We start from the raw sequence: 22,862 nt of genomic DNA, 5'->3' as shown, positions 1-22,862 counted from the left end.
AAACTTCCCCAATGGGTGCTCAATTCCCAACCACTCAATCATTGTGTCTGAGACTGCGTCCCACATTATTTGCTAGGTTGCACTACAGATCTACACATAGTCCCAGATCCCCAGCTCCACTGCTCTCAACTCTCATCTCAGCTGCATTAAGCTACTACTGCCCCCGGGCCTCTGTGAGGCAAACTCCCAGCTGTGCTGAGCCATTGCCTATTCTTCAGCCCTAAGCTCTTGTTGTTCCTGTGGCTGCTCTGAAACTTGAGTTGCTAACCTTCAGCTTCTCTAATTTGGACTAACCACATGGCCTCTCTCCTTGAACAGCATACTAGGTCAAATGAGCATTTCTCTAGGTCCGGTGGTCAGGTTTTCACGCCAGTTCTCCTGCTCTGCGCTGTCCTGAAACTCCAGGATGTTGGGAGTTGTAGTCTTCGGCTGCCATCCTGAAAACAGACAAAGTGCGAAAAGATAGTTATTCAACTTGGTTCTCACTTTTATTATCAACCTGACAACTGTCAAACACACTAGTTTTCTGTTTCATCTTACTTTCTCTCTCTGTTGTCACACTGGAAACTCTTGGGTTTTTTTCCTACCATCCTCCATGTGGGAATGCACCTTCACTACATCTGAATCATCTTTTTAAGGCAATCTATTGTTCAGTTACAGTTTCGCCTGATAATATCAGACTCCCATTTACCTGGATCAGATCTGGCCCCGCACCATGAAATGGGCCCTTCTTTATTTGATTATTTTTTATACTCGGGATTGCTTCTTGCCTTTTTTACTATAGCTAATTTAAACAGTGATCACTGTCCCCTGTGGTAGCATGGCCCCTTTAAGGGGTGATCCTTCACGGGCTTTATGACCGGGCCGGAGCCAATGATGCATGAACCTGGGCCGTGGGTGAGCATTCCGGGTCTGGAGGGCTTCAGTAGGAGTCAGGGCGTTGTTAGGAGTAGACTTGTATTCATAGATTCCCTACAGTGCAGAAGAGGTCATTCAGCCCATTGAGTCTGCACTGACTCAAAGACAGAGCATCTTTCTCAGGCCCACTCCTGCCCTATCCCTGTAACTCCATGTATTTATGCCACTAATCCCCCTAACCTACACATCTTGGGACACTAAGGGACAATTGAGTATGGCCAATCCACCTAACCTGCACATCTTTGGACTGTGGGAGGAAACTGGGGCACCTGGAGGAAACCCAAGCACACATGAGGAGGACGTGCAAACTCCACATAGCCAGTCACCCAAGGCCGGATGGAACCCGGGTGCCTGGCGCTGTGAGGCAGCAGTGTTAACCATTGAGCCACCGTGCCACCCAATAAGTTGTGCTGTATTAGTAGTGCTGTTAAACCCTTAGTTGTATATAGTTCTTCTTATCAACAAATCCTTCGGTTAGTTGTTTGCCACGTCGAGTTACTACATTCTCCAACTGAGGCGGTTTCGCCTGGCAAAGGAGCAGGATTAGCACAAACACATGTTATGCAAGTATCCCGCAGCTGGGCACTTTTGGAAGCTTCAGCATCCCTTTGTGTCCTCCTGGGAAAAATCACCTTCCTGACCATGGGCTGGCTCCTCATCAATCACGGCAAATGAAAAAAAAAGAGATGCAATGTGCATTCTTGACCAAAAAAGAGAGTTTGATCCTAGTTTCCAGCAACGTTTAAATTTGGCTTTCCTCAAGTGAATGCACATCTTCCTCTTTTCTTCCCCGCCTGGCATTTTATATGATGTGTTAGATTTCCTTCTCTTGGTGTTCTACCCCTCCTTCTCTCTCCCTCCCTCTCATTCTCTGCCAGGGTGCAGGGCTCTCACCCCAGACCTCCAGCCTCCTCCCTTCCTCACCCCGGCTCCGAGACATGTCCGACCCGCCCCACGCCGCCTATCTGCGGGGAAACCTCGGCTCCTTCGCCGCCGACATGAGGAGGATGATCAACGCGCCGGAGTTGAGGTGAGAGCGGCCGGCGGAGAGTGAGCAGGAAAGCTCGGGGATTGGAAGAGAGTGCTAGGCCTCACGTTGACTGCCCACACCTGTCAATGACAGTTTATGGATAACCTTGGGGGAATTATTTTTTTAAAACATGAAAAGCTGCACCTCAGTAAGAATCAGTCGGGGGAAAAAGTTTATCAAATTATCTAAAAAGCTTCATTAATACAACTTCAGGTGCATAAACTGTCCTCAATACAGAATAATATTAAAATAAAAGCCTATTTTCCTACATCACAAAATGACCACACTTCAAAAGTATTTCATTGGGCGTGAAGTGTGTTGGAACATCCTGGGGATTGTGAACAATGCTATATAAATGCAGATTCTTGTTCAAAGTTTGTAACATTGACTGCACCTTTTGAATAAGCAATTGCTTAAGTTTAAGTTTATTTATTAGTGTCACAAGTAGCCTTACATTAACACTGCAATGAAGTTACCATGAAAATCCCCTAGTCGCCACACTCCGACGCCTGTTCGGGTACACTGGGGGAGAATTTAGCACGGCCAATGCAGCAAACCAGCATGTCTTTCGGACTGTGGGATGAAACAGCAGCACCCATAGGAAACCCACGCAGACACGGGGAGGACGTACAGACTCTGCACAGACAGCGACCCAAGCCGAGAATCAAACCCGGGTCCCTGGCACTGTGAGGCAGCAGTGCCACCGTGCTGCCTTGATATTCAGATTATATTCCTGCACTGGAGTTTATTCTTGCAACAAACTACTTTCCATTTAATTTCATTTTTTTGCAGTCACACACCACTGGAGGTTGCCACTATATGGTTTTTGAAATTTCCAAAATGAAAACTAAAGGGGGTTCAGATGCGCAATAAAACCAGAAGACCCAAACTTCAGCAGTCTCTAAATGTTACATCTAGTACACTCTGAGCTGCAGCCAGTATATAACAATTGGGGATGTGTTTTCATATCCTGCTGTTTGTAGTGTGATTTGTTGCTTGAGTATTGCAGTTTTGAATTTTAAAATCCCAGAGGAAGTTCCCTGAGCAGATTGGAGAAATAACAAATGACTATCTCAACAAATCATATGCCCTAACTTATTTTATAAATAAGATCATAGCTCTCATATCCAAATTGCTGATGAATGATGAAGCTACATTGATTAAGAACTCTGATGCAATCACTGTAATACTTAAGGTAACAATAGTTGATTAATGTAAAATAAAGCATAGTGCACACTACAATACATGCAGTATATTACAGATTATAAAATTTTAAGGTTATAAAAAAAATTACAGATTATAAAATTTTAAGGTTATCCAAAAACGTAGGTTACAAGAGCAAAATATGAATGCCATGTGACTCTTAATAAAGTTGCAGCCAGGTATACTTGCAACATTTAAAGAATGACATTTATCTTCCTGATATCTCCCTGAATACCGAATTGGCGAAGGCTATTGTGCCAGGACTCTTCCAATTGTGTATATTTATAAACCAACGTTTGTGATCACAGGGTGATCCAAAATGTTTTCTTGCCAGTGAAGTACTTTTGACATGTTGTCATTTTATAATGGAGGGAAATGCTGTCTTGTAATTGAGTGCTATCTATCATCTTGGGGGTTTCCATTGATTAGAACCTGAACTGGACCAGTCATATAAATACTGTGGCTCCAAGAGCAGGTCTGAGGCTAGGATTTCTGCACAGAGTAACTCACTTCCTAACTGCCCAAAGCTTGTCCTCTACAAGGTAAAATTCAGAAATGTGATGACCACTTGTCTGGATGAGTGCAGCTCCAGCAAAACTCAAGAAACTTGACACCACCCAAGACAAAGCAGCCCACTTGAATGGCACTCCAACCACCACCTTCAACGTCCACTCCCTCCACCACTGAAGCACAATGGCAGCAGTGTGTATCATCGACAAGATGCACTGCAATGACTCACCAAGGCTCCTTCGACAGCACCTCCCAAACAAGTGACTTCTAATATCTGTAAGGACAAGGGCAGCAGATGCAGGGGAACACCACTACCTGAAATTTCCCCTCCGAGTCACACACCATCCTAATTTGGAATTATATCACCTTTGCTTCACTGGGTCAAAATCCTGAAACATTCTTCTGAATGGGCGTACCAACACCATATGAACTCAAGACCGATGCAGCCCTTGTAGTCCTGTCATCAGCCTATGATACGGTCTGGATTAAAGGCCTGATGCTGAAACTCCTGTCCCAAAACACAATGCCTGCTTTTGGTGATGCTGAGTAATAGACGGCTATGTGTCCGTCGAGGCAGCTCAGCGCACCTCTACTGCTCAACAGCAAACTGCCACAAGGATCAGTACTGGCTATGAAGAAAATAGTATTATTTTTAATAACTTCGGGGTTTATTGTGTTATGCTGTGAAGCAGACTTGTGTCTGTGTATGAACATAATTTAATTAAGCTGGGGACTGGGTGTCTGCAGAGTTGAGGACATCAAAGGGTCTAGGTGTGAAAGGCAGGCAGTTGAAGTGAATATGGGCAAGTTGAATCATCTATAAGCCAATGGACTGGACAATGCACTCTTACCAATAAGACGTGAGTAGAAATGTACATTAGGAGATAAAGAAAGTTTGTTGTGTTCAGTTGTTAAATTTCAAAAGAAAGTAAAAAAGGGTTTACAACTTGGAAAAGGTCATGAATAAATAAGGTGTAGTTATTACATTTTATTTTACCCAAATATAGTGGCAGTAGGGAAAATATAAATTACTTTTATATGCAAAGAGAGGTAAGTTTCAAAGAAGGGTAAGGGCAATGAGAAAAGATAAAAGAGGGGAAATATATTTAAAGAGAGGTTAGGGAGCTGTGTTTGAGAGCGACCATGTGAGACCTCTGAGAGTATGCTCTGTGCTGGGAGAGAGAGCTGAGAAAAGAAGCAAAATGAAGCAGCTTTTCAGCCAGCCCAGAAAAGTGCATGGTTTCTAGAAGCACGCTTTTGTTTTAAAGATTTTAAATAAAAAATAAATGAGCTGTGATAGCTTGTCAAGTTTCCCTTTGGGATTTGGTTTGCACGGCACTGACCACCTACCAGATTATAATGCTGGCATTGATCTCTTTCAATGTCTACATGAGTGAAATTCCACTAACAAAGTCATGCAAACTTGCATATGCAGGTGATCTTGTCCTTGCAATACAAGCAGCCACTTTCAATGACATTGAGTCACTTAACGCCCATAAAACAACAATCTCTGCATTTCATCTTATAATAGAAATAGCAGAAGGAGCTATTCGGCCCAACGAGTCTGCACCGACCACAATCCCACACAGCCCCTATCCCCATAGCCTCACGTATTTACCCTGCTAGTCCCCCTGACACTAAGGGCCAATTTACCATGGCCAATCAACCTAACCTGCACATCTTTGGTGTGTGGGAGGAAACCAGAGCACCGGGAGGAAACCCACGCAGAGATGAAGAGAACGTGCAACTCCACACAGACAGTGACCCAAGCCAGGAATCGAATCTGGGTCCCTGGCGCTGTGAGGCAACAGTGCTAACCACTGTGCAACCGTGATGCCCTTGATAACAGAATGATAAACGCACCTCAAAATGACCTTCTGTAACAACCTTGTTACATATGACGCCTTGTGTACTCTATTGCTGAGTACTATGCACTAGTGTAGACGAGAAGTAATCAACATTGGTTGATATTCAACTGAACACCAATGAGATGCATAATTGGAACCCCAAATAAATCCTAACACCCTGGCTACCCTTGCTGGCACATATTCCCTCTGGTGTAGGTGCCCACAGTTCTGTTAGGGAGGGAGTTCCAGGATATTGACCCGGCAACAATGAAGAAATGGCGATATATTTCCAAGTCAGGGTGGTGTGTGTCTTGGAGGGGATCCTCCAGGTGATGGTGTTCTCTGTGTCTGCTACTCTTGTCCTACTTTGTGGCAGTGATTGTGGGTTTGGAAGATGCAGTCTCAAGAGCTTGGTGAATTCCTGCAGTGCATCTTGGAGATGGTATAGACTGCTGTTACTGTGCATCAGTGGTGGAGGGAGTCAATGTTTGTGGATGGGGTACCAATCAAGCCTTGTCTTGGATGGTGTCAAGTTTCTTGAGTGTTGCACTCATCCAGACAAGAACAAAGAAGAACAAAGAAAATTACAGCACAGGAACAGGCCTTTTGGCCCTCCAAGCCTGCACCAACCATGCTGCCCGACTTAAGTAAAACCCCCTACCCTTCTGGGGACCATATCCCACTATTCCCATCCTATTCATGTATTTGCCAAGGCGCCCCTTAAAAGTCGCTACTGTATCTGCTTCCACTACCTCCCCCGGCAACAAGTTCGAGGCACCCACTACTCTCTGTGTAAAAAATCTGCCTTGTATATCTCCTTTAAACCTTGCCCCTCGCCCCTTAAACCTGTGCCCTCCAGTAATTGACTCTTCCACCCTGGGAAAAAGCTTCTGACTATCCACTCTGTCCATGCCTCTCATAATCTTGTAGATAAGGGGAGAGTATTCCATCACACTCCTGACTTGTGCCTTGTAGATGGTGGACAGGCTTTGGGGAGTCAGGAGGTGAATTACTTGCTGCAAGATTCCTAGCCCCTGACCTGCTCTTGTAGCCACAGTATTTAAGTGGCTAGTCCAATTCAGGTTCTGATCAATGGTAACCCTCAAGATGTTCATAATTGGGAATTCAGTGATAGTAATGCCATTGAATGTCAAGTGGCAATGGTTAGATTCCCTCTTGTTGAGATGGTCATTGCCTGGCACCTGTGTGGCATGAATGCTACTTGCCACTTGCCATTCCAAGCCTGGATATTGTCCAGGCCTTGTTGCATTTGAACATGGACTGCTTCAATATCTGAGGAGTCACAAATGGCGCTGAACGTTGTGCAGTCATCAGCAAACATCCCCACTTCTGATACTATAAGAAAGATCATTGATTTAGCAGCTGAAGATAGTTGGGCCTCGGACACTCCTGCAGTTATGTCCTGGAATGGAGATGACTGACCTCCAGCAACTACGGCCATCTTCCCTTGTTCATGGTTTTAGTCCAATCAGCAGAGAGTTTTCCCCCTGAAAACAGTTTGCGACTATAGTCCACCCAGAACAGAACATGGACCACACAACAACTCAATGCCCAACTCATAAATATGAAGGAGGTATTAGAGTGATACACACCACCACGCCTGACATAATGTCTTGGCTTGACCACCTTGATGTATGTTGCTATCCAACCATACAAAAGAAGACAATGGACTGCAATGGTTCAAGTAGGCAGCTCACCACCACTGGTTAGCACTGCTGCCTCACAGCACCAGGGACCCGGGTTCAATTCCGACCTCGGGTCATTGTCTGTGTGGAGTTTGCACGTTCTCCCCGTGTCTCCATGGGTTTCCTCCTGGGTGCTCCAGTTTCCTCCCACAATCCAAAGATGTGTGGGTTAGGTTGATTGGCCATGCTAAATGAACCCTAGTGTCAGGGGGATTAGCAGGGTAAATGATGAGGGGGTTACAGAAATAGGGCCTGGGTGGGATTGTGGTCGGTGCAGACTCAATGGGCCGAATGGCCTCCTTCTGCACTGTCGGGATTCTATGATTCTGAAGGGCAGTTGGGGATGAGCAAATGGATGCTGGGCTAGCCAGTGATGCATACAACCCATGAACAAATTTTTAAAAATATGTTCTTCGTAAGTCCGACAAATGGATTTTATAATGACAATTTCAGTAAGTGGCATGACAGAGATTGACAACTCACTGTATGGATGCTAATTTGATGGTGTAACGCACTGATGTTGCAAAGTGTGAACTGTGATGCAGTCCTGTAAGTTTCACATTTTTACCGCTAAGCTTTCCAGTTTAAAGATAGTAATAGAATCATCTGGCAGTTGGGGAGTTCTTACTGGAAGATGATATACAGTATTTTCCTGGCTCCTGGTGCTCTTAAAATATATTGCAATCTAATAATAGCCCAAAACTAAATGACAGAAGAAAAACATTTGGCTAGCATCATGTGAGACTTGGGAATTAAAATTTCCATGGGCCCATTTCGGAAATCATTTCCGATCAAAGACAGTTTTATGTTAATTAACTATCTTTTTAAAAAAAAGTAGCTGGAGTAGCTTCTGGCTAAGACAGGGCAGAAGTATTAGGTATAAATATTGATGAGCAGATACTTTACAAATATGCTGGTTTCAATCTGAGAAGCATGGAAAAATCACCGACTAGGAATTGAATGGTGCAGATTATAATGATAGCCGAGAACAGGGTTTCTTGGGGTTCCATATATATAGCTGGTCTAATGTGTGGCATTCAACTCAATCAACTGAGCTGGGCCATGGAGCGATAGGGAGGGTGGACTACGAAGCAGGAATGGTCACTGGAGCAGGGATGAGAGTAGGCCATGGAGTAAGTGGAGAGCAGGGTTTGGTAGGAGAACAGTGTTCATCAGTAGGTGAGAGGGAGGAGGTCTGTGTGTGTGTGGATGGTGTATATGTATGAGAGAGGAGTGGGTGTGTGTGTGAGAGAGAGAGGGGGTGAGTTTGTGTATGTCTGTGTGTGAGAGAAAGAGGGGAAGTGTGTGTGCATGCACGGCGAGTTTGTCTGAGATGGGAGTGTGACTGTGTGAGAGAGAGGGGTGTGTGTGAGAGGGATGACTGCGCATGTCTAATATGAGAATTCAACTCTCCAGCATCACTCCTAATATTAAACGAATTTGTGAGCAAAAGAAGCAGCATCATTAAAAATGACCAGAAAGAGGAAGCCTTAAATACTTTGTTGAATAAGAGAACTTTATGATTATGATAAATTGTTAGGATCCCAGCCGATGTTACTGGATAAGTTACATCTCAAGGTGGAACCCAGCTGGATAGATCCTAACTTCTATTTTTTGTTTAGAAATGTGGATGGCAGCTACTGAACAGAATCACAGGGGTCAGCTGATGAACTTTAACAAAAGAATAAAACATTTAAACTGGAAAATCTCCTTCACCCTCAACTATACCTTTACAGATATATACAGAGTTCTAAGAATAACAAAATTTATAAAGCCATCTTATATTCTGCTGTTTACCATAGGTACACAGCCCACGTGAACCATTAGGTGACCTGTGGTCAGACACATTTTGATAACCAAGTGACAGGTGCCACCCCAAGCAGATACTATGTAACTTTCATCAACTACCCCCAAACGCTTGTCACATTGTGAGCCAACCGGTATCCCTTAACTCCGTCTTTCACATGAGTGTTTCCAATCTCTACTCGCCAAGAGCTCACTTTGGAATCTTTCACCAAGTGATACTTTCACTTGGACGTCTTCCAACAAGTATCCACCTCCAAGGTTTCAATCTCTCCTTCTAATGTTCCCCCTGGATCTCCACATGCATTCAAGCTTCACTTTTCATCCACTCTGTCAGGTATTTGGCTGTGCCAAGCAGAACACCACTGCTGCAAAGATCTCTAGTAGTAATTCGCCAACCTTTGGCTGTCTCTTCAGCTCTTCTTGCCCACTTTGCACTTGTCTTTTAACTTGGAGCCTTTTCCTCTGCCCCTCACTTTTTACTTCACTTAACAGGATCTTTTCAAGATTCCTGTTCTTTCCTTTGATTGAAAGATCTTCATGGACCTTCCTCCTGTTCTGCTCCCTGTTTTTTTTGGACTTTTCTTTTTCATTCTTTGGAACATACTTCCTGCAGTTCTCTCTTCTGTCCAGCTTCTCCTGGCACCAGTTTCCAACTGAACTAAAACTGCTGTTCTGTTTCTCCTTGTCTGTGTGAGGCAACAACACAGTTTTGGTACTTTGTTTTAACTTCCCTAAACTACTCACCCCTTGATAACGCAGCTCCTCACTTTAAGGGTCATAAAACCTCATGAACTGCAGATTTACAAACAACCCCCCGACTTACAGACAACTCTTTAGAATGAAAGTATAGCTCAGATTCCCCCTTTCTGAACACAAACACTGCATAAATTAAATTAAAACTTAAAGTTATTGATTTTTAACATCCACAAATCCAATTTACTTAAAACTATTTGCAGTTCCTAACAATGCATACACATTATCAGAAATAGAAATGACTTATGTAAATTTGTTTTATTATGTTTGTACCCATTGCATAAAAACAATTTTTTTTGTGGTTTATCTCAACAACATAATAAGAATGTTTCTTAAGGGTTCCATCAATGCTTTTGGGAGGTTAAAGGGCCAGAAAGGTTCAGGGAAACACTGGCCTATAGTTTAAGTTGATTCCCTGCAGTGACGGATAAGTGGAGGGAGTGGTGTGGGTTGGGGAGTGGGCAGTGGGGAAGGGGTGGGGGGAATGATTTTATTTTGATAAGCTGCGATTAATTAGCTGCCAACATGAAATTAAATAAATTATTGAACGTTCTGCACAGTAGAGATTGCATCCTTCTTCTAGAAGAAAAAGCCTTGATGACTGAATCATCTTTACTCATTTGGCAGTTATTTTCTGACTAGTCTTTCCTGGTAGTCAACTGCAAATTGTTTCTCAATACATTTCTAGTGACGCTGCTAATCATTTTAGTGTGATGCTGTCATCATCATCCAGAACAACTTGGCTTTTATGTAAAATTCCTTCCTTGCTGCAAGATATTTGGACGTATTTTATAGTCAGGAGGAAAGCGATTTGATGGACAGGGAAAGGTGAGGGGAATGGAGACCGATTGAAGAGGATTTCTGGAAAGTTGGACGAGAGGCAAGGTGGTGAGAACTGGGAAGATAATTCAAGAAACAGCACTGCAGCAACCGTGTGAGTGGACATTTATAATGGCCACGTCATCCAAAATTGATTAATAATTCTATTTGCTTCATAGCTGAGTCTGCAACAATGATATTAAAAGCAAAATGCTGGAAATAAGAACAGAAAATGCTGAAAAGGTTCAACAATTCCAGCAGCATCTGTGGAGGGAGAAGCAGTGGCCGGGATCTTGAGCCCGCACTCTCCGTGCCCGAGACTACCTCAGGCGGCTCAAAATCAATGAAAATTGGAAATCACAAATTTCGCTGGTGATCCCACAACCTCAAATTTTTACTGCACCTCGCCAGTGACATAATCAGGTTCATGCTCATAATGAACTCAATTTTAATATATTTCAGTGAATTCAAAAATAATTATACAGCCCCCTTGCCAAAGTTTCATAACTCGCCAACGAGGTTCTTGCCAGGTTTATGTACATGTATACATGTTGAGGGGATCCTTCTGGGAGTGCAAAGGTTAGTATAGTCCCCGGGCGAGAGAGACATGGCAAGTCAGTTCCCTGGAAATGCCTCCTGACCTTGCCCCAGGCACAGTGCTGACCTGGCAGTGCCAACCTGTGCTGGAGGGCAGTGCCAGGGACGGGCCCTAGGGGGAGCCTCATGTACAGGAACTCATCTGTTTGTGGTGAGGGAGGGGACAGAGAGTGGAGTGGACACTGAGGGCAATGTGGATACCAGAGATGATCGGAAGTGTCTAGAAGGCGGGGTGAGGATGCTGGGGATGATCAGAGTGGGGTTGGACCTAGATACCAATGTAGTGTGAGGGACAGGCTCCAGATACCTCCATGGGGGTGGGGGGGAGGTGGGGGGGAAATATATTCTTATTTGTGATTAGAACACCATTTGAAAATGGTGCCCTGATTTCCGTGGAGCAGGTTCCTGGCTCTAAGAGTCCCTGCCCCACCAGAGTGACGGTGCAAATCACGCCCATTTTTGTTTTAAATGTTAAAGTGCCAAGATCTGGCGAGAAAACAGACCAGTGAAGCTGAAGAGTTTCACACCAGTTTTCTCACCAGAACTGACACTTTGCCAAATTCTGCTAAGATTGCCCCCAGTGTTAATGTTTGGGGTTTGTAGAGCTGGACAGGGTAGAAGTGTGGTGGATTACGTGGTTGAGGGAGGGGAGTGGCGATTGTGGTGCAGAATGGCAGGTCAGGGATGATTGCCAAAAATGTCATGGACAGACAAGCAAAGGGAGAGATAATGGTCACGTTAAAAAAATTATAGAAAGTGCCAATAATGGCTTCAAGGTAAGATAGCAAAATGTGTTAAGAGCAGAAGGATCATCACTCTATGAATGGCTTCGAAGGGGAGGGGATGGAGGTGTAGGATATTAAGATGAGATTTCATGGTCTGAAGTTATTGAACTCAGTGTTATGTCCACAAGGCTGCAATGTGCAATAACCATGTCAGCTGAGTTCTTCAGTGTCATAAGCAAAGTATTCTTGCAACATTTCTAGTTTCTCTTCCTGATAGCTGATGTGCTGCACCACATTTGGCATGCCTGCAGCTACATTCTGCAAGGAGTCTGCCCTACTTTTCAGTGATCTGTTTTATTTGGTTCAACTTCAGATTATCGGTAGCCAAAAGAATATTGGAACCAACGTTAACTAGAATCACAGTGGAAAGTTATGTGCAGTCTGCGTGCATTAACTAGACTTAATTCCGCATCATTTACGTCTTCAAATCTTTCCCAAATCTGCCCATGATGTAATACCACATCTAATAAGATGCATCAAATGAGCTTTTGGAGTTTGACCACAACAACTTGTATTTATATAGCACCCTTAACGTAGTAAAATGTATCAAAGCATTTCTCAACTTGCCATAATCAGACAAAAATTAACATTAAGCCAAAGGAGACGTTAGGAGTGGTGACCACAAGTTTGTTTAAATAAATTTTAGGCTGCCTAGGTTGTCATTTGCGTCCTTTTAAAGTTTTAAAGTTTATTTATTAGTGTCACAAGTAGGCTTACATTAACATTTTCACAGTAACTTCATTGTAACAATGACGTAACTGTGAAAATTCCCTAGTTGCCACACTCCGGTGCCTGTTCGGATACACTGAGGGAGAGTTTAGCATGACTAATGTACCTAACCAGCACGTCTTTCAGACTGTGGGAGCACCCGGAGGAAACCCAAATAGACACTCAGGGGTGTTGATTATGAGGAGAGACTGAGCAGATTGGGTTTGTACTCGTTGGAATTTAGAAGATTGAGGGGGGATCTTATAGAGACCTATAAGATAATGAAGGGGCTGGATAGGGTAGAGGTGGAGAGATTCTTTCCACTTAGAAAGGAAACTAGAACTAGAGGGCACAGCCTCAAAATAAAGGGGGGTCAATTTAGGACAGAGTTGAGGAACTTCTTCTCTCAGAGGGTGGTGAATCTGTGGAATTCTCTGCCCACTGAAGTGGTGGAGGCTACCTCGTTGAATATGTTTAAATCACGGATAGATGGATTCCTGATCGGTAAGGGAATTAGGGGTTATCGGGATCAGGCGGGTAAGTGGAACTGATCCACTTCAGATCAGCCATGATCTTATTGAATGGCGGGGCAGGCTCGAGGGGCTAGATGGCCTACTCCTGCTCCTATTTCTTATGTTCTTATGAGAACGTGCAGACTCCACACAGACAGTGACTCAAGTCAGGAATCAAACCAGGGTCTCTGGTGCTATGAGGCAGCAGTGCTGACCACTGTGCCACCTTGTGACAAAGGGCAATCTTTATTGTTCCATTTCAGTCTTCACCACTAAAATCACTGCCCATCTGCAGAGCTGGAGGATGAGTAGGTGAGTAGAACACTTGTTCGAAACTGAAATGCAGGTTGGAATGTCATAGTTCAACAGAGTCAAGGGACACACAGCAATAACTGGTCAGAGAGGTGGGGCAACAGCTGGCCAGCATGGTAGGGCAGCTGGTACATTGTAAGATTTTTGTTGTTTAAAATAAGTTTTGGTTAATTCTCAGCCAGAGTGACTATATGCTTCAGTATTTAGCTCTATGCTAAGTTTAGGGAGGGGGAAAAAAATCCCTCCTGAAGTCTATGGACTGGATTTTCATCTCTGAGGCGGCTAGCAGGAACTTGGAAATTTCCCAGCTCAGTACACTCACTTTGGGAGGAAGTGGCTGAAAAGATGGGATTTTCATTGCAAGGGAGCAACTGTGAGAGCTGCATTCGAACCGGAAGATCGCAGAAAGAGTTTGGAGGCAGCCACAGCCACTGGGTCTGTCGGGTGTGGCAGTGGGATGTTTAAAAGGCTGCCTTGGTGCTGTTGGACTTTGTCCCAGTGACAGTAAAAAGCAGTAAGGCTCTAAAGTGCTCACCACGCACTCCCCATGTCCCATCCATGCCACCTCATGCCCCCCCACCCAACTCCCCCATGGTCCCTATTACACACATTGCAAGCCTTGCATCTCCACCCACTCCTACTGCCCCTCATATCTGCCATTCCAAGCCACGGCCCTCAACCCACCCCCAATGGCCCCTCATACCTCCCATGCCACCCCTATGGCACTTGCGTGCTCATTCACCACTGTATGGAACCAATTAACCCTATAGTGACAAGAGGACATGTTTTTAAAAATAAACAGTCATTCAGTCATAATTTTCCACCTTCTTAAAAAAGAACTCAGGTGAGGATATTAGTGAACCGGATGGATTTTTACCCATCTATCAGTAGTGTTGTGGCCATCAGTACTAAGACTAGCTTTCAGTTTCATATTTATCAATTGAATTGAAATTCCACCAGCTACCGTGGTAGGATTTGAAGCCATTTCCAAAAGCATTAGTCCAGTGACATTACCGTTATGACAGTCTCCTCAGGAGTGTCACCAGCTGAAATTGTAAGCGCTTGAAACCTCTTTATTTTGTGTAAAGAAACAGTGTGCAATTGACAGAAAAGATCAGAGAGCCAGAGCTGTGAATCAAGCAATGCTTTCCCTGGGACTAAGCCGATTTGACAGTATAATGGATGCCTGGGTTCTCAGCCAAACCTCGTTATGCAATCTTAGACATCAATGTTAGAAATCAGAAATCTGGGGAATGGGGTCAGGAATCCCAGAATTGGGTCCTGGTCACCTTTTCCACCCGTCCACGGAGTCTCCCCAACTCCATGAAAACCTAGTCCTGTTTGCCAACTGCTGATGATAGTACTTGCACATACACTTGATTTTGGAAGTTGAATAGTTTGTGGGAGGAATGAGTACTTCAGCATCTTATATTAACTGGTGACTGTGGAACTAAATCCCAACAAGGAATCAACACCTAGAATAGGAGAAGGGAAAAGATCATTGTTATTTGTATCAAGAGAGCACTTTTTCTGTTGCATGCTGAGATTCGTAGTTCTTGTATGGTTCTGATTTTTTGCTAAATTGCCTTTATGAACTTCATAAACTTTGCAATATAAATCATCGTAACCATGATCTGGCACAGTCTTTTGATGTGGAGATGCCGGCGTTGGACTGGGGTAAACACAGTAAGAAGTTTAACAACACCAGGTTAAAGTCCAACAGGTTTATTTGGTAGCAAAAGCCACACAAGCTTTCGGAGCTCTAAGCCCCTTCTTCAGGTGAGTGGGAATTCTGTTCACAAACAGAGCATATAAAGACACAAACTCAATTTACATGAATAATGGTTGGAATGCGAATACTTACAACTAATCAAGTCTTTAAGAAACAAAACAATGTGAGTGGAGAGAGCATCAAGACAGACAAAAAAGATGTGTATTGTCTCCAGACAAGACAGCCAGTGAAACTCTGCAGGTCTAGGCAACTGTGGGGGTTATCATGTCACACTATTTGCAACCGTGTGGGTTCATGTCACACTATTTGTAACCCCCACAGTTGCCTAGACCTGCAGAGTTTCACTGGCTGTCTTGTCTGGAGACAATACACATCTTTTTAGCCTGTCTTGATGCTCTCTCCACTCATTGTTTTGTTTCTTAAAGACTTGATTAGTTGTAAGTATTCGCATTCCAACCATTATTCATGTAAATTGAGTTTGTGTCTTTATAAGCTCTGTTTGTGAACAGAATTTCCACTCACCTGAAGAAGGGGCTTAGAGCTCCGAAAGCTTGTGTGGCTTTTGCTACCAAATAAACCTGTTGGACTTTAACCTGGTGTTGTTAAACTTCTTACAGTCTTTTGAAGCATTCTATCTACGTAGCAATTGAGCGTTTTAAAGGGGCAGTTATATTATAAGAAGTTTAACAACACCAGGTTAAAGTCCAACAGGTTTATTTGGTAGCAAAAGCCACACAAGCTTTCGGAGCTGCAAGCCCCTTCTTCAGGTGAGTGGGAATTCTGTTCACAAACAGAGCTTATAAAGACACAGACTCAATTTACATGAATAATGGTTGGAATGCGAATACTTACAACTAATCAAGTCTTTAAGAAACAAAACAACATGAGTGGAGAGAGCATCAAGACAGGCTAAAAAGATGTGTATTGTCTCCAGACAAGACAGCCAGTGAAACTCTGTGGGGGTTACAAATAGTGTGCCATGAACCCAATATCCCGGTTGAGGCCGTCCTCGTGTGTGCGGAACTTGGCTATCAGTTTCTGCTCAGCGACTCTGCGCCGTCGTGTGTCGCGAAGGCCGCCTTGGAGAACGCTTACCCGAATATCAGAGGCCGAATGCCCATGACCGCTGAAGTGCTCCCCAACAGGAAGAGAACAGTCTTGCCTGGTGATTGTCGAGCGGTGTTCATTCATCCGTTGTCGCATGTGTACCATGCCTCGGGACATCCTTTCTTGCAGCGTATCAGGTAGACAACGTTGGCCGAGTTGCAAGAGTATGTACCGTGTACCTGGTGGATGGTGTTCTCACGTGAGAACACCATATTATGCCAATTATATGGATTTTCTATTTGTTCTGCAGGGTAAGCATTTCAAAAGTTTAATTTTTGCGTGTGTGCTGTGAATAGTTTGTTTTAATTGTGTGTGTGTGTGTGTTTTTTTTAACTAGTGATGTGAAATTCATTGTTGGAGAGGAAAAGAAAGTGGTGTTTGCCCATCGGTGCATCTTAGCTTATCGCTGCGAGGCATTCAGTGCAATGTTCGCCAAGCAACATCTGTCGTGTGATGCAAAAGAAGCTGAAATTCCATTTGATCTCTCGGATGTGCAGCCAGACGTCTTTCTGGCTGTGGTTGAATTTCTCTACACAAACTGTGTGATGCTGAGCAGCAAGATAGTAAGTACATGACTCCTTGGGTCTGATGGATAGATTTTTACTTGGGTGGTCGCCTGGCTGAGAGAACCAGCCATTTGTGTCTTGCATAGCATGGCCCAGGCCTCGTGAAGTTACAATCAATGTGCTGTGAATGTCTAAGCGGCATCCAGTGCAGTTTATTAATTTTGGGAAATGTAGCAAGCTAAATCTTGGCAGGGGAGTTGAAAAAGGAAAAGAGGGCACAAAAGACAGTCGCAATCACAGTTTTAGAGGGAGCGCAGCAAGAGGTGGTCTTGATTGTAGTGGGGAGTTGAGGGAGAACAAAGGGAGCTTGGATGGGAACTGCCCAGATTATATTCATGGGGCCCTAACTCCTGGCTCCAAGAAAATAATTTAGGAGTTTCCCTTTTGGGACATCCTTGCTGTATCACCAGTAAAATAGGCCAGAGTGTGCATCGAGTGTGCAATGGTCTGTCTTTATATGGCAGTTGAAACCCTATGCTTGTGGGATCCTAATTTTCATATGAAAAGGAGCTTATTGCCTCAAACAAACAAATACCTTGGCATTCTACAAACATTCAATCCCTCCAATACTAACGCTCAGTAGCAGGAGTGTGTACTATCTACAAGATGCACTGCAGCAATTCACCAAAGATCCTTAGACAGCACCTTCCAAACCCACGACCACTTCCATCTAGAAGGATAAGGGCAGCAGATACATGGGATCACCACCACCTGCAAGTTCCCCTCCAAACCACTCACCGTCCTGACTTGGAAATAGATTGCCATTCCTTTGCAGTCGCTGGGTCAAAATCCTGGAATTCCCTCCCTAATGGCATTGTAGATCAACCCACAGAACATGGACTGCAGCGGTTCAAGAAGGCAGCTCACCACCACCTACTCAAGGGCCACAAGGGATGGGTGCTAAATGCTGGCCAGCCAGCAACACCCATGTCCCACGAATGAATTATAAAATACACCAGTAGGCCCCTATTGTGGTGGCAATGGGGATGTTGGTGTTAACAGGATGGCAAGCCTATTGACCCCAATGTGAGGCCATTATTGTCCTTTCACTGCCGACTTTGGCAGGTTAAAGTCAGCCCATTAAATATCATTTGCACTGGTTGGTTTTGTGCAGTGGAACAATCCAAAACAGCTGCCGAGAATGGTTTTGTTTTTGGCAGTTATTTGCAACAATGGAAGTTTGGCCTTTGTAATGTATTCATGATTAGAATCATAGAATCCCCACAGTGCAGAAGGAGGCCATTTGACCCATCCAGTCTGCACCGACTTCCCAACAGCATCATAGCCAGGGCCAACCCACCTTCCCACCCCATCCTGTAACGCCTTGCATTTACTGCACTAATCCCTCTAATCTACATTTCTTGGGACACTAAGGGGCTGTTTAGCACGGTGAGTCCACCTACACAGCTTTGGGGTGTGGGAGGAAACTGGAACACCCGGAGGAAACCCACACAGACACGGGGAGCATGTGCAAACTCCAGACAAAATCTTGCGATATAAACTTGTTATACTGTAAGTACATCTTCCTCTTGACAAGAGGTACATGCAGGTGTGAGATTTTTTACATCTGTTAAGTGGATAGTTAACCTATTACATTTGGGGAGCATTGAAGTAGAATTGGTTGGAACTGAGGAGGTTTCCCTGCAGTCTGTTGCATGGGAACACCACCACCTGTAAGTTCCCCTCCCAAACCACACACTATCCTGACTTGAATGGTGCTATTCCTTCACTTTCACCGGTCAAACTCCTGTATCTCCCTTCCGAACAGCACAGTGGTTGTCCCTACACCACATAGACTAGCGGTTCGAGAAGGTAGATCACCACCACCTTCGCAAGGTCATTTCAGGATGGGCAGCAAATGCTTGTCTCAGCTTGGTGGAAGAATAAAATAACGTTGAAGAGCTGAGAAGCACAAAACTAAGACACTACAGCATCAGCACTCCTGGGAGGGCTGAATCACAGCGTGACCAGTTTGCATAGACAGGTTCGTTATAGATGTGGCCATGAGAATTTATGATGAAAAAAGTTGGAAGAAAATGCCGACAGATTAAAATTTCCTTTGTATTTTATAGACTTGCTTGTGTGGAACATTGTAGACGATGTTGATAGATGGAGCAAAGCTTTTGTCCTTTTGGAAGTTATGATGTTTGGGTCTGATGTCTGTGTGAAGTTTACACATCCTCCCCGTGTCCATGTGGGTTTCCTCTGGGTGCTCCAGTTTCCTTTCACAGTCTAAAGATGTGCGGGTTAGGTTGATTGGCCATGCTAAATTGACCCTAGTGGCAGGGTAAATATGTGGGGTTATGGTCGGTGCAGACTTGATAGGCCAAATGGCCTCCTTCTGCACTGTGGGGATTCTATGATTCTGGGTCAAAATAATTCTAGTGACTACTTTCCAGATTTTGTTTAATGCTGTAATTTCATTCCAAGTGTTTTGTTCGTGACTGAAAAGTAAATATTTGTAACGAAGAGAAGGATCACCAGTAGCAAAAACATTTCATTGATAACATTTGGCTAATTTCTGCATTGACTGAAAGAAGTGGACTGCTTTCAGACTGCCCAAGGGAAGTTGCGTTTTCAGCCTTTGTAACCTGCGCGGAACAGCTTATTGCAATATAATCAATATCTTTCTTCAATTTATATGACATTGGAATTTTTAGCTTAGGTCAATCTGGAAGCTGCATATAACAGTAAAATCATTAACTCAGGGCATTTGGTTTGGCACATACTACCCAAAATCTACAGATCTGCTTATCCAGTAGTCCTTGTACTGAGGTAGAATTTGAATCCCCATTCATCAATTGAAAAATATAATGTTCTTCTTCTTTGGAATAAGTGAAGGGGTGATACTCAACGTGAGACAACTTGATTCATCTCTCATCTGCCACTGGGTGTCTGTAGGATTCAAAAACTGTTCTGAAGGACAGCCTGAAGCTTAGTTTTCACTAAATTGAGCAACATCTTCCAAACCAGAGATTCGAGGTCAGAAACTTATTGGGCATAATTTTCCCAAAAACTTTCTAAGTGTCATGACGATGAGAAAAATGGGGTGGACCGCATCAGTCTCTCAGGCAGCTCTGGATCGCAATCGTCCCCCACACAGCCACTTTTTTGGAGAATAGTGGGTTGTATGCTGCTACTGAGGGGCAGGACCTAAACATGCTGATGATCCGGCTGCAGAGAGCTCGGGTGCCACATCGCAAGGGTGCACCGAATTCACAGTGCTCTGGGAGACCCCCTCACACCTTCCCCACAGACATTGGGACCCACCTCTCAATGACGACATGTTTCCCCCATCTCCCCTCCCCCCCGACATAGGTCACCCACATCGGAGCATCAGAGCCCTACGTTGGGTGCCCCTGCCGGACCCCCGCATGCTTCCGATAATGATCCCGATATGCCTCCTCATCACGACCCCTGATATGCCCCCCATCATGACCCCCTCCACAACGCACCCCTGTACAACCTTCCTCCCCCATCATGCCCCCACCCAGGCCGCCGCCGCCGCCCCCCCCCCGGCCCTGCTCCTGTCATACTGGCAGTGCCCAACTGACAACTCTGGGGTGCCCGATGGCCACTGCCTGGCCATGCCCTGACCACCTGGGGGGGGCTTCAACGGCCTCTGATATGACCATCGCACCATGTCTGTGCTAGTGGAGACCTGTACTGATTCTGGCCGTTATGGCAGTATGTCCAAAGGCCAGAGGATTTTGTGCATGGTTTTGAATGGGCTATGCATATTTAAATATGCTAATTTGTTTGTGCTCTTTCTGGGCCTGAAGCAATTCATGCAGTTGGAGAATGGCTGGGCACATGGCAAACTGTTTGGTACTGGGCGCCAATCGGATTTTTAGCTTCCTGGTTCTCCACGCTGTTTGCCGGGCACGGCAAGGGGGTAAAATTGCACTCGTTGTTTTGCTCCAATGAAGAAACATTTTGTTGGCCATAGTATTTTTTGCACACATTTCCCAGTTGAATTTGAGATCAAAATATCTTCTCACACAAAGCATTGAACAGAACCTATTCTGAGAAATCTGGAATCCTTAGGCATTTACAGTGGAAAAGGGGAGACTTGATGTGCTATAAGCTGAACAGATGGTGCCCCAGAGTTAAGAAAATCAGTATACAGATGTTTTTGGATGTGATTTATATCCATGATTAAACTGTATTTTGTTTATTTTTCCCCTCTTCTGAAGATGCGGATTCATGTTGGGGTATGATTTTGTAAACACTGCAATCCCCTGAAACCTTGCTTATGTGGCCATTCTTCATTTATATGTTTAAATATTGAGGCTGTTTGACTGTAGGAGCAGCACAATTAAGCTTCAAACCATCCACAACCAATATCTGATCCAGTGGAATTTAGAGCAGGGAGAGGCATGTGGATTAAGGAGTAGCATTTTATTGCCTTCGCTACTCTAATTTTCCTAATGGTTAAACTTACTCAGATCAGGAATTGAATTTGGGGTCTTGGATTTCTGTGGTTGAACTACATGCTGACTTTACCGACTTGAGTTACTTGGGGAGCAAGGAATAAATGTTCTTATACTCACTAAGATTTCAAAAAGTAATTATATCAAGAAACAGAGAGCATTGGTGAGTCTGATCTGTAAAAACATGATTGACGTTATCAAGGCACTAACCTTGATATAAAAAGTCAACATAGCGATGGAAGATGAAAGCAACAAATGAACATTGGATTGCTGCCATATGCAAAATCAGCAATCAAATTTGCATGAGGTCATGGAAATATAACGATATTAAACTTTTAGAGTGATCATGAATGAAGTGACAGGAAGCCACATTAGACCAATGCATTCAAAGTTACACTGGGTCCTCATTTTACATTGTTCTAAGAAGTCCTAAAGCAGTTAAAAAATTATTTCCATAATATTTTAAATATGTTCCTCTTCTCCACCCCCATACCGTATACTGTCCTTGGCTGAATGGTTTGGAAGTCAATCACTCCTATACCTTTTCTTAAGCTTTTTCTTAAGCAATTGCAAAGAGAGATATTCTAGTGTAGTGGCTTGCCTTTTGATATTTCTTTCATTTTCACATTTTTTTCCCTTTTGTCTTTGTGATAATATATATTAAAATAGCAATTGAATAGAGGCCATTGCAAAAACATTATAGCCAAGGGGAGCAAAGGCGTTATCAATATATATTTTCAGAAGGAATTACTTTCAGTCCCAATGGAGTATTTTCTACCCTTTAGCAGCAGAACTGAAAAAAACACAAAGAGACCATGACTGGTCTGTAACCACACAGCTGATGCCATTCTTCCCAATAATGTAGAGTGAATATCCTCCTAGGGAATCTGTTTCGCTACTTCATTATGCGCAGTGGAGCACAAATGGAGACCGGCAGCAACTTGCTGAAAATGATTAACACTGACATAAGTACACATCATTTCTTGCTTCAAGATTCAAGCATCCATTAAAGTAAATAGGTCAACGTGAATCCATGGTCATGGTGATCTTTGTTAATTTGTTTTCTTCAACCTTCTGATAACTTTTTTTCCTTTTCTTCAGGCTCTGGATGTACTTACATCAGCAGTGGAATATGGGCTGGATGAACTTCAAAAGGTAAGACTTTCTGATAAATAATATTTGGTTAACAAGATCAAAAGGTTGCCTGTTGCAGTGGGTATGTAGAAATCTAAATACATAGTTTAGTTCCATTGAAGTCATGGGGATGGGCAGTGATTCATAAATTCTTTCACATACAACTTCCTAATTTCATAATCCTTGCCCAAATTGTGACTCATGCTTGCTTATGGAATTTGCACAGAGGCTTGGGGAAGGCACCACACAATGCATTTATACTTTGATCATTTTGGCATCTAGTGATGATGTATTTTATAAAATCAAGTTGATATTTTGTGCATACTTTTAGGTGTTTCATTTTAAATATAAATTTCCCTTCCTTCAGTGAATAGCTCTTTGTCC

The 22,862-nt window shown here is 43.8% G+C and overlaps 1 protein-coding gene across 5 annotated transcripts in view; it reads left to right on the top strand.

Moving 5' to 3' along the window:
* Nucleotides 1–1,801: 1,801 nt before the first annotated feature.
* Nucleotides 1,802–22,862, top strand: part of LOC144497430 (BTB/POZ domain-containing protein 19-like) — a 183,111-nt gene continuing 162,050 nt past the window's right edge. For 4 of the 5 annotated variants that reach the window (XM_078218699.1, XM_078218696.1, XM_078218697.1 and 1 more), the window contains exons 1-3: nt 1,802–1,948; nt 16,683–16,908; nt 22,446–22,499. In XM_078218699.1, the coding sequence (XP_078074825.1) occupies nt 1,857–1,948; nt 16,683–16,908; nt 22,446–22,499 (372 nt within the window). In that variant the 5' untranslated portion in view covers nt 1,802–1,856. Of the gene's footprint in view, nt 1,949–13,372; nt 13,507–16,682; nt 16,909–22,445; nt 22,500–22,862 lie in introns of those variants that run through there. The other variant, XM_078218698.1, reaches the window with a different exon arrangement.

This window comes from Mustelus asterias, chromosome 8, assembly GCF_964213995.1.
Source record: "Mustelus asterias chromosome 8, sMusAst1.hap1.1, whole genome shotgun sequence".
Lineage (NCBI taxonomy): Eukaryota > Metazoa > Chordata > Chondrichthyes > Carcharhiniformes > Triakidae > Mustelus > Mustelus asterias.
Note: the sequence above shows the minus strand (reverse complement) of the source record. Positions and strands in the feature narration are given on the sequence as shown.